This window comes from Calidris pugnax, unplaced genomic scaffold (genome assembly GCF_001431845.1).
Source record: "Calidris pugnax isolate Ruff unplaced genomic scaffold, ASM143184v1 scaffold231, whole genome shotgun sequence".
NCBI classification, from domain to species: domain Eukaryota; kingdom Metazoa; phylum Chordata; class Aves; order Charadriiformes; family Scolopacidae; genus Calidris; species Calidris pugnax.
Window position 1 is genome coordinate 1,116,706 of NW_015090996.1, and position 12,705 is coordinate 1,129,410.

The 12,705-nt window shown below is 44.4% G+C and overlaps 1 protein-coding gene across 1 annotated transcript in view; it reads right to left on the reverse strand.

The window, feature by feature from the left end:
* Positions 1 to 12,705, reverse strand: part of MAP7 (microtubule associated protein 7) — a gene marked incomplete at its 5' end in the record, with an annotated part of 74,411 nt that overhangs the window by 32,407 nt on the left and 29,299 nt on the right. Inside the window, 5 exons of the mRNA XM_014955387.1 lie at positions 3,458 to 3,534; positions 4,747 to 4,924; positions 6,330 to 6,610; positions 7,118 to 7,233; positions 9,206 to 9,321. Of these exons, the coding sequence (XP_014810873.1) occupies positions 3,458 to 3,534; positions 4,747 to 4,924; positions 6,330 to 6,610; positions 7,118 to 7,233; positions 9,206 to 9,321 (768 nt within the window). The remainder of the gene's footprint in view (positions 1 to 3,457; positions 3,535 to 4,746; positions 4,925 to 6,329; positions 6,611 to 7,117; positions 7,234 to 9,205; positions 9,322 to 12,705) is intronic.

A 12,705-nucleotide genomic window follows, 5' to 3' on the forward strand; every position in this document is an offset into this window, starting at 1 on the left:
CTGCCCGTTGTGGGGAGGAGACGTCGTCTCCGGCTGGAGCTGGGTTCCTCCTGCAGGTCCCAGGGAAGACGCAGGACCAGGCACCCCTAGAGAGAGAAAATGGCTTTTCATAAACCCAAGCAACATAAAATTAAGCTAAACCATTTCCTACAAAAGACAGCACAGTCAAGGAAAGCTACAGTTCCCACAAGTCAAGTTTTTGGGCACACCAGCCCCACTTCAGGTTTGATGACTGAGATGAAATCACCCTTTAAGGAAATGGAATAAGTCTGCAACAACCCCATCTGTAACACCGTGCAAAAGAAAGGAGAGAATCAGTTTCTTTTGCCATCAGAATCAGAAAAAGAACTTGTTTCTTTTCACTTAATAAATAAACTTGGTAAAGCAACTCCCTCTGGTTGAACGCCAATGTGACAAAGTTGCTAAAAGAGCTGACTCATTTAGTAATGGTTAATTACCTATAGAGAAAGGCTAACTAATGTTTGCTAGGGCTTCAGTTATTCTCCTCTCACATTCACCCCTTGTGCTTGGGGCACAGTTAAACACAGTACCTGCTTCTCCGGTAACATTTGCCTTGGATATATGTCCATTCTGCTGGTCATTGGGTTTCTACAAAGGAAGCACAGTTTTGTGAATTAAAAATGGCACTAAAGTGAAACATGCCCAATATTTACACAAGTTAAGTAGAAGCACTAACCTTATCTACAGCTTCTACACGCCTGGTTCTCTTCATGATCTCCTCGAGCCTCTGCAATGAAATGTCAAGGGGTAAAATAATGGGGAGGGACTCTTGATCAGGGAGGAGAGCCATAGGATGAGGGGGAATGGTTTTAAACTGGAAGAGGGGAGATTTAGATGAGATATCAGAAAGAAATTCGTTGCTGTGAGGGTGGTGAGGCACTGGAAGAGGTTGCCCAGAGAAGCTGTGGCTGCCCCATCCCTGGAGGGGTTCAAGGCCAGGCTGGATGGGGCTTGGAGCAACCTGGTCTGGTGGGAGGTGTCCCTGCCCAGGGCAGGGGGTTCGAGCTGGATGATCTTTAAGGTCCCTCCCAACTCTAACCATTCTATGGTTCTGTGATTCCATAAAATAATGTTTGCTGGCATTAATTTAAAAATATTTCTCCTGAACCACAACTGCTTCTCATTTATCAGTTGCATTTGTTTATCGCAAAAAGCTGAATTATTTATTACTGTTGGCAACACTCCCTTCAGGCAGCTTTTCTGGGGGCACATTTATATCAGGGATAACTTTCTACAAGGGAGGTGGAAGCGAACTGCTACGGCAAAATTAATTCCAGTTTCTCTGCATGTCCTGAGTTACCTTCTTCCTTTCCAAGCGCTCTTGCTCTTCTCTTTGGAAATGCTTTTCACGTTCTAATCGAATCCGCTCTGCCTCTTCCCGTAGGCGAGCTTCCTCTTCCTTCTGAGAAAAAGAAATGAAGAATAATTTACCATTTAAGGACAGATTTATATGGTATTTTCTTAACTATGCATACCTACAATACCCTGAAAAGACACCTTCGGGGTTTACAAGTCCCCAAGAATCTTTTCAGACTGAATTGCACATTTCTCGATTAATCTCCATGTTTTGCGCAGCATTAAGAGATGAGTAATTAAACAAGGGTCATCATATTTGGTTCTGTGCCTTTTCTGGGGCACGTGGATGAAAGCAGCCCAGGTGACAAATGAGGGATACATTTCCTAACCCTCACCATCAAACCAGCAGCCAGGAAAGTATTCAAGAGATTCACCTTTTGAGCCATGGATATTTTTGAGAGTCAAAGAGAAGCAGCAGAATGTTTTACTTGGCCAACGGAGTCATTGCTTAAGGAGACCAAGAACAAACAGCCAGAGGAACATCTGCACAAGCTTCCCATTCCATTCCTGATTAAATATAACACTGGTCTGGAATATACCACAGACAGACCTTGCTCCCTGACACTGACAGTGTTGTATGATGGAACTACCGCAACAGTGCATTTGTTGAGGCTGCAACACCCAAAAAAACTTGGCCAACTGTTATTTGAGAGCTAAACTGGGGATGCATCTCAGTTTAGCACTTCAAAGAAAGCAGCACACGCCTTGTGGAAAAGTGAATTGTAGTTTCTAAGCTGTATTCACTAACACAATCCTTTAAACTTTCATTTTCAGAAGCGTCCATGTGATTATTTACCAGAAGAAAAAAGCTAATGACTCTGAAGCAGATTGAAGTGCTGAATTTTGGGGCCAAGAAAGCGCCTACATAAAGTAAGAGCATGTGCAAGAAGAATCCTACCCAAACTGCTTACCACAGCCTCCCCTGACGCCAGAACACCAACATTATGCCCATCAAAAAATGAGAGCGCTTGAAAAATAGTATTTTGATTTATTTACTTTCATGTCCTTTAAGCAGCTGCTCTGATTTCAGGAGGACTGCACCAGGTAAAGGTTCTCCTTGGCTTGACTGAAGTGGTCAAAACCTGCTCCTTCCCACTTCCCCCACAATGGCACCGCTGGACGTAGGGTTAGAACACAACAGCGCCGTGTCTCCAGCACTTTGAGCAGTCACTTATCTTGGGATCTACACTTTCTGTAACCGTGGCCACAAAGAGTTCTCTGCTATAACATAGAATCATAGAACGTTTTGGGTTGGAAAGAACCTTTAAAGGTCACCTAGTCCAACCCCCCTTCAATAAGCAGGGACATCAACTAGATCAGGTTTCTCAAAGCCCCATCCAGCCTGACCTCGAGTATCTCCACGGACAGGGCCTCCACCACCTCTCTGGGCAACCTGTTCCAGTGTCTCACCACCCTCATTGTAAAGAACTTCTTCCTAATGTCTAACCTCAATCTACCCTGCTCTAGTTCAAAACCATTTTCCCTCGTCCTATTGCTACATGCCCTTGCAAACAGTCCCTCCCCATCTCTCCTGTAGCCCCTTCAGGGACTGGAAGGGGCTCTAAGGTCTCCCCGGAGCCTTCTCTTCTCCAGGCTGAACCCCCCCAACTCTCAGCCTGTCTTCCTAGGAGAGGTGCTCCTAACATCATCCATTAGAATCCCCCAAAACAACCCTATTGATTTTTTTCATCACGATTTATCAGGAACAGGAAAGGATTTGTTCTAAATAAAAAAATTCTGCAAAGAAAAAAAAACCCAAACAAGACTCAACTCCCTACCACGTGTTTTTGCCAAGAAGAAATATCTTTGCTCTTTGAACCACTTTATGGAATGAACTCTGCTACAATCCTGTTCACTTTAGGGATAGCACTGAAATTTTAGATATTTTAGGTAAAATCTGGGTGCTGCGTAAGAGGAGTTGCTTCATCCACTTCGCAGCCAACCAGGCTGGCACAGAAGTTCCTAGAGGGGGGGCCACATACTTGTTTCTGAAGGCGCTCCATCTCCTCTTTCTCCTTCTGCTCCCTCTCCTCTGCCTGTCGGCGCAGCCGCTCTTCCTTTTCCCTCTCCTCCTCCGCACTCCTCCTGCGAGCTTCCTCCTCTTCTCGGCGAGCTCTTTCTTCAGCTATCCTCTGCGACAGCTCCTCCTTCTTCTGCCTGCAAGCATGGAATCATAGAGTCATAGAATGGTTCAGGTTGGAAGGGACCTCAAAGATCATCCAGTTCCAACCCCCTGCCCTGGGCAGGGACACCTCCCACCAGACCAGGTTGCTCCAAGCCCCATCCAGCCTGGCCTTGAACCCCTCCAGGGATGGGGCAGCCACAGCTTCTCTGGGCAACCTCTTCCAGTGTCTCACCACCCTCAAACAAGCACAAGAAAAATGACCAAAAAAACCCCAAAGGATGGCAAAAACCCAAACCAGCAGATTACAGAATCTTAGTGGTTGGAAGGGACCTCTGAGATCATCGAGTCCAACCACAAAAAAACAAAAAACAAAAAAAAAAACCAACCAAACAAAAAAAACCCACAAACCACACCACACCAAACGCCCACCAAAAACACCGCACCCACCAACTAAACCCCACACTCAACACCTCACCATAAACCAATAACCTTGGGCACTAGAGCATGCCCTGAAGAGCCATGTCTATACGTTTCTTAAATACCTCCAGGGATGGTGACTCCACCACCTCCCTGGGCAGGCTGTTCCAGTGCCTGACCACTCTCTCAGTAAAGTAGTTCTTTCTAATATCTAATCTAAATCTCCCTTGCCGCAACTTCAGACCATTTCCTCTGGTCTTGTCGTTCGTCCTTTGGGAGAAGAGGCCAACACCTGCCTCTCTCCAACCTCCTTTCAGGTAGTTGTAGAGGGCAATGAGGTCTCCCCTCAGCCTCCTCTTCTCCAAACTAAACATGCCTAGTTCCCTCAGCCTCTCCTCATAGGACTTGTTCTCCAGGCCCCTCCCCAGCTTGGTGGCTCTCCTCTGGACACGCTCCAGCACTTCAATGTCTTTCCTGTAGTGAGGGGCCCAAAACTGAACACAGTACTCAAGGTGAGGCCTCACCAGTGCTGAGTACAGAGGCACGATGACTTCCCTACTCCTGCTGGCCACACTATTCTTGATACGAGCCAGGATGCCATTGGCCTTCTTGGCCACCTGGGCACACTGCTGGCTCATGTTAAGCCTGCTGTCTACCAACACCCCCAGGTCCTTTTCTTCCGGGCAGCTTTCCTGAAACCCAAGATTCCAGCAGCTGGATAAAGCTTGCACTGCTCTCTCATTCGTAAGAGCACCAAAACGGCTCAGCTGGGTCATGAGGAGGATGCTAAAAACACATCTTTCTCCACTGCAGAGGCCCAGAATCACCTTTCCAGCTCTTCTCGTTCCCTCCTCTCTTGCTCCTCCCGTTCCCGCTGCTCCCGGGCGAGGCGTCTCTTCTCAGCCAGCAGCCTGGTGGCTTCTTCAGGGTCGGTGGTCCCCGCAGAGGTCTTTGTGGGGGCTGGAGAAGGAGCTGGTGGAGCAGGAGGTAGGGACGGGCTGGCTGCTGAAACAGACAGGAAGGAAAACCAGTTTGTACCGACACAGCAGCCAAGGTGACACTCTTGAAAGGAACAGAAAATAGTTTCAAATACTCTGAAATATTTCCAAACTTTGTGGTTTTAGAAATGACTCAGAGGAGGAAGACGTTCCTAGATGCTAGGGTTTCGTGTTCCTTAGGGAAGTTTATTTATACAGGACATGTGAAAGCAGCTGCAGTTGACAGGTGAAGCCAACTCTTCTGCCAAAAGAAGAAATGCTGAGGGGTGCTCAACAGGAGTTACACTGACTCAGCAAGTCCCCACCATCACACTCCTGAAGTTTGCCCAATTCTGTCTGGGGAGCAGAAGTGAAACATTCTCATATTCAACTTTCTTCTGTCTGATTGTCTACATCTGAAGAGCAGAGCCAGACCTTGGGGTGACAGACCAGTCACTTTTGGGGACTTCACCATCTCAAGCATCGACTGTCTGAAGTGATCTGCAACACGGGTAGGACCAAATCACCAATTTTGCAGTTTCTCCAGCCTGTGGCAACCCCTGGGACCAGAACACAGCTTCTCAACAAGCTCTGCCACTATTGGTCAACTACGGCTTGTGTTCAAATCTTAACAGCACCTTCGTGTAGATTCTTTACCCAAGACCAGTTTTGGCCACCTGGAAGAGAAGGTGTTGCAGGTTTTTTCCTCAAATAAAACACTAGTTCATGTTTCTGTGAGTTTGCCTTCAGAACAAAAGATATCAATTCAGATCAGGTCTTCCCACAGAAGATCAACCCCAACTACACACCTTGCAGTTAAATGCAGGATTATTAATACTTAAAACTGTTTTCTGACGGACCATTGAGGGAGAATCTATGAATGTTCAATTCAGAATCCTGGGAATCCCAGTGGTCACAATGGCCATTCTGCCCATTTTCAGGGTTGGTGTGGGGTTATTTTGGCTGTTGGATAATTTTTTTTTTTAAATAATTCGTTTTCCCTGAAAAATTTTGCCTATTCCTCTTTTCTCCTTGGCTCTCCTCTGCATTTCACTTTCTCTTGGTCACCTGGACTGTACCTGGACACTCTCACCTCTCACACTACCTTATGCCATGGCTCCCATTACTCTTCAGATCGTTATTATCCTACTTCAACAGTTTGAAAAGAAGCTGCATCGTGATGGGAGGGACAAATTCCCAGTCCAGATGGGCAGAGAAGAGGGCTGTGAAGCCACAGCAGATGGTTACAAGCAGGAGGGCTTCAACCTCTTCACACCTTCCTCAGAATGACCATACACCTGCAGGAATGTTCTGAAGAACTTAAACCAGCACTTGACAGAAAACTACTGGAGCTAGGCTGGATCAGAGAAAGGGCAGGAAGAACCTAAGAGACACTCAGACACTCCTTATCCTAAAGGAGAATCTCTCCATACCTTGAGGAAGCTCTGCCTGGACAGTGAGCTCTTCCTGACTTGCAGCTTCTCCAGCACCTGCGGAAGTTCCTTTATTCTCTTCTGTCCTCTCCTCGTTGGCCTTCTCGGTTTCCTTTTCTGGTCTTTTCTTCTCACTCTCTGGTTTAACCTCTTTTTTGACTGGCCGGATGTTGCCAGGAGAAGGAGGCCGTCCCTGAGCTGAGGAAGCTTTGGAGGAGCCAGGTGGAGAAGTTATCTGCCGGGGTGTGCCAGGTAAGAAAGGCAAAGACTTTGACGCGTGCCTGTGAACCACAAAGAGTGACAGTCACCATCAGACACGCTCTGCTGGACACAACCTACACGTCACCTCTACAACTACAACAGCTAGGAATAAAACAGCTTCTTCATTTCTCTGCCATCAGGCAGGACTGCTGGAGCAAATTATTAGTTTTCGTGCAAAATGCTTCTCTTTGCAACTCTCCAGATGTGCGAGTTCATAGAGTCATCGAATGGTTTGGGTTGGAAGAGACCTTAATGATCATTGAGTTCCAACCCCCTGCCCTGGGCAGGGACACCTCCCACCAGACCAGGTTGCTCCAAGCCCCATCCAGCCTGGCCTTGAAGTTCCTCCTTCTTCCCCTTCCTCAAAGCAGTAGCAATATTTTTCTAAAAGCAGGACTATTCCTTCGCTGCAGAGAGAAAACACCCACATCACCACAGAAATTTGCAGTGTTTCACGTTGAAGTAATAGCACAAATTGGAGCCACCTGGAGCTCAACCTCCAGCTGAGTGGTGTGTACTTGGCTTACCAGACTGGAGAGGGAGCCGGAGATCTAGCTTTGGGGTTGGGAGAGAAATGACCTCCTTTAAAGCTGGCTGAGAAGCTGGATGACAAATGGCCTCTTTCCTTTTCTTTTTTGTCAGTCTGTAGTTCAGCAAACAAACGAACAAACAAAGACAAAGTCAAGGCAGGGTTCAGACTGCTAAAGAAAGCAAAGCGAGCTCGGTTAAGGATGAGGGGCTGAGAAGAAGCTGTGCTGAGTCAGTAGTTTAGTCTGTTTTACAAGTTCTTTAATATAGTGCCTGTAATACCCACCACCTTTCTCAGTAAATATGCATTTGACAACAAAAATCCTTCTTTATCTTCATTACTGTCTTAAGATGCAATGGGCTACTTTGCAGAGCCTCGTTTTTACAGAGGTAGAAAATGACCTTTTAAGATTTGATCTTTATGGATTGCCACAAAGAACCTTCCACTACTCCCCATAAACCCTGGGTTTCATTTGAAGAAAGAACCAAACACTCCCCCCTTCTCCCCATTCCTCCCCCAGTCTCCCACTTAGTCACAGTCCCTGTAGAGCACCACTTTTTGCTCTCCTGCCTTATATCTGACCACCACAGGTGCCCTCAAAGCCCTCAGATGTGGCGCAATAGTTGCTCTACTCTTTTTTTCTCTTGGATGATTCCACAGCATGTACTTTTTTTGCCATTGATTCTTACACCTATTGGCAATTTCTTCTTATTCCTTCTTATTCCCCCTGCCCCGCTTTGTTTATCTTCATAAATCCAAGAGGGGTTTGGGTTTTTTTGGTCATTATGGTTAAAAATCGATTATTTCAAATTGCCCAAACCATAGTATCAGCAACAGATGGTCTCTATCCTGAAGTCATTACTCAAGAGTAATTAGTTATTTCAAATTGCCAAAACCACAGCATCAGCAACAGATGGTCTCTGTCCTGAAGTCATTACTCAAGAGTAATTAGCCAGGTCTTTGGCTGTATAATTTACCAGATCCCTGCTGATTAATACGACGATAATCACCTGACTTATTCAAAGCATACACAGCCAGAATAAACACATTAAATCAAAGATGAATTTTGGCTCCTTAGCAATAACTCTCTATACTGGATCTAGAGCATCAGAAATTTTTTCTTAAAACCAGTAAAAACCTGAATTCCTATAAAAGTTTATAAAACAGCGATTATTTCAAATTGCCCAAACCATAGTATCAGCAACAGATGGTCTCTATCCTGAAGTCATTACTCAAGAGTAATTAGCCAGGTCTTTGGCTGTATAATTTACCAGATCCCTGCTGATTAATACGACGATAATCACCTGACTTATTCAAAGCATACACAGCCAGAATAAACACATTAAATCAAAGATGAATTTTGGCTCCTTAGCAATAACTCTCTATACTGGATCTAGAGCATCAGAAATTTTTTCTTAAAACCAGTAAAAACCTGAATTCCTATAAAAGTTTATAAAACAGAATGATTCTCCATTTTTCTACGTGGATTCTTTGGTGCATAATCAGACCACGTCATCATGTGATAATATTCCAGTTAAAATCTATGAAACAAACTGAAGGGGGTGAGGACAGCGTGGAGGGGAGGATGGGCCTTCATCAAGTGTCATAGAATCACAGAATGATATGGGGATGGAAGGAGATCATCTAGTCCAAACACCTACCAAAGCAGGGCCACCCAGAGCAGGTTGCACAGGAACGTGTCCAGGTGGGTTTTGAATGTCTCCAGAGATGGAGACTCCACCACCTCTCTGGGCAGCCTGTTCCAGGGCTCTGCCACCCTCAAAAGTCAAGAAGTTCCTCCTCATGTTGAGATGGAACTTCTTATATTCAAGTTTGTGCCCGTTTCCTTTTGTCCTGTCCCTGGGCACCACTGAAAAAAGACTGGCCCCATCCTCCTGACACACACCCTTTAAGTATTTATAGGTGTTGATCAGATCCCCCCTCAGCCTTCTCTTCTCCAGACTAGAAAGACCCAAGTTCCTCAAGCCTTTCCTCATCAGAGAGATGTTCTAGTGTCCTTGTGACTACTCCTACCCTAACAAGCAATGCAATGGGGCAGTGATGGACGTACCACCTCCATACTTACCCCTGGTGTTCTCCTACGTCCAACAGCATCAGTGGAGGCATAAAGTTTGGCTCGATCTCCTGCGTATCTACAGTTCATGGCCTTGTAGGACAGAGGGCTGATGGGGCTGCAAGACGCTGAACGGGGACAAATGGGGATAACTACGGTGTTGGTTGGGTTTGTTATTTATCAATTTTAACGACAGAGGAGCATTGGAGAATTGAGAGAGGAAAGCCAGCAGGAACAGAAACAGCCGAGAAAGACAGAAAAGAAAGAAAGGATTAATACACAGAGGAAAGAGCAATTCTCAAGTCAGAACCATCATTTGATACATTAGCTTGGCCACACATATAGTAAGGATACAATTTCAATAGGCACTCATGGACTTTTCCATTTGTAAACTAATAATTTCTTCGAAATGTGTCACGTAACTGGGTAGTAATAAGTAATAACATTTTTCTGGCACGTTTTTATGCAACTGGTGGTTCTGAAAAAGCCGTGTACCCGATGACTGGTCTGACAGACTAGCTCAGTATCTGCACTGACACGAGTTTTGATTACATTCGGAAGAGAAAACAATCAAGCTAAAATCAGAAGGCCCATTAATTGGCCTTGGAAGTTGAGGAAAGTAAGAGGCATACACACAAAGATCAAAACACATTAATTATACAAAACCGTTTCACCCAGGAAATCGATGAAATTGTTATCTACAATTTTTAGCAAGTGATGTGTTTTTAAAAATCCCTCTTTTAGGAAGATTTGAAGCCCATCCATTTAAGCACTTTTTATATTTCTTGATAGCACTCGAATAACAGCTGCCTCAAACATGTTCTTGACTGCAAACTATTTTCCACATTACCAAAACTAACAAAACCAACAGGCTAACAACAACAAACCAACTTGGAAACTTAATATTTGTAGGAGTAACCAGGAGGGCAGGTTTCCTCCGTTTGCACAAGGACAAAGATGATGACCAAGTGGGAGGTTACGGGGTATATGGGGTTCATTTGCATAAGGACAAAGATGATGACCAAGTGGGAGGTTACGGGGTATATGGGGTTCTGGTGACATATCTAGAGAGAATCGTAACACCACAAAGAGTATCACAGGGAACTTCTTGAGCAAAGAATTCTTGCACCTTCTCTTGATTTAACTGAAGGAGAAGACTCGGTAAAACCATGTAATTACTACAGAGTTTTACTTGTCTGCTCCTATTTGTCTTTTCTGGCCATTTAATATATTCTTGGCATAATTATTATTCAGCATGTAACTTAAAGGAAAAGGAGAGCTTCTATAGGGTATCTTCCCCTATTTAAAAAAAAAAAAAAAAAAAAAAAAAGATGGAAAATAGAATTACATCCTCAGTTTCCTACTGGCTAGAACAGCTCAGCTGCTGTTACAGGAAGAGCTGAGCTTCTATAGGGCATCTTCCCCTATTTTTTTTTTTTTTTAAAAAAGAAGGAAAAGAGAATTACATCCTCAGTTTCCTTGGTAAAAACAAAACCACCACAAAATTTCTTGCCTATTTCTACTGACTGGAACAGCTCAGCTGCTGTTACAGGAAGAGCTCACAGACTTAACAGCACTAACACTGCAAATTCTCCTGCCCTGAGAGATTAACGATATGAATAAAGAGAGTCTGCTCTAAGTGTTACAGCAAGGGCAGTCATGCCTGCCTTATCATTTATAGGGATTTATATTTAATGAGGTATTGTAGGATGACTGACTTAAAAAAAATAAATTAAAAAATAAAAATAAATCGAGAAACAAGATTTGTTTTTTGTGGTTTGTTTTGTTTTGGTTGAGTGTATCTGAACCAGGCAGGAGGCAGTGCACAAAGTGTGTTTTAAACATCTTATAATCAACGTGGTTCCCACCCTCTGGGAATTAATTCTCTTGCTGTGTGTTGATTACTTAAAGTCACCACCAAGGATGACATCACAAGTACTCAAAGACAAGCAGTTCCTTTTCATTTGCCATGTTGCCAAACAACAATTTAGGAAGTGCTCCTGGCAAATCTTGTCCCAACAAGATTATCTCTATTCCGAGGAGCTTTTGGAGAGTTATTTAAAATACATTTTGGTTTTAGAGGGTTGTTTTAAAAAGATGCAGAGCCACTTTTACACCGGATGTCCCCCACTTAACGTTTAAGGACGTGAATCCGTATTTAATTTGATTTTGATTTTTTTTTTTTTTTGCACTGTAATTTATCTTTACAGCCAAAGGGCAGGGTAATTTTCTGGGGACTAATGACAGGCTGGGATGAGCAGAGTGCTCCGAGCTCAGCTGTGAGCCATCACCACCACCTGATCATTAATCCCCAGGAAGTGTCCTGTGTGAAGGGACCATGGTTATTGCTCCTAGAGAATAATACCTGGGAAACAACAACCAGCAGCTGGATTCTTCTTCTGGGTGGTGCAGTTCCAGTCAGCACGGGGGAAGGCATTTCAGGGGAATTACCCCAGGCTGACAACTGACAAATCAGTCATTCCTGCTATTTGTAATTTTTCTCACTGTTCTGCTCACATTAGAGCTTATTGCACAGCAGTCACTAAAAATATCTTCATTCTTGCTCCGCTAAAGTAACCACTTACAAAATTAAATCACTGCTTTCTCAACTACTCCCTAACGAAGAGCTGAATTTCCAGTATTCTGCTTGGTGGACGTAGACATCACGTATTCATTTTACAAGCTGTTGTGCGTGAAGAGCGAAAAACGAACTTTGCACTCGTTAATTCCACTGTTTGCAGAGTATCATCTGCATTTTTTTCTCCTACAGGGCTACCCTTGTGGAAATGTACTGCAGCCTGATTAGTTATAAGAGTTCTTAAGTGAAAGCTTCTTTAAAAGTAATCTTATGGACGTAGACATCACGTATTCATTTTACAAGCTGTTGTGCGTGAAGAGCGAAAAACGAACTTTGCACTCGTTAATTCCACTGTTTGCAGAGTATCATCTGCATTTTTTTCTCCTACAGGGCTACCCTTGTGGAAATGTACTGCAGCCTGATTAGTTATAAGAGTTCTTAAGTGAAAGCTTCTTTAAAAGTAATCTTAGCAGATCTCTATTCCTTCTTACCTTCTACGTGCTTTAATTAGAATAAAAATCCTGGCCATACTGGGCAGGAAAGACCTGCCCAGACCAGACATTCAGCATGTGCAGCAGCAGCAGTGAACTATTGTCACCGTAAAGTCCCCAGTGCATGATCATAGAACATCCCGTGATAAAAGAGGTGGCAGCTGTCACCTGCCTAAAACACATGAGAATTTCACTGAATTTCACTGAATTTTAGAGTTGGAAGGGACCATAGAGATCATCTAGTCCAACTCCCCTGCTGAAGCAGGATTGCCTAGAGCTAGAACATGTTACTCAGGACTGCATCCAGGAGGGTCTTGAAAATCTCCAAGGAAGGGGACTCCACACCCCCCCTGGGCAGCCTGTTCCAGGGCTCTGTCACCCTCACTGTGAAGAAGTTTCTCCTCATATTTGAGTGGAACCTCTTATGTTCCAACTTGTGCCCG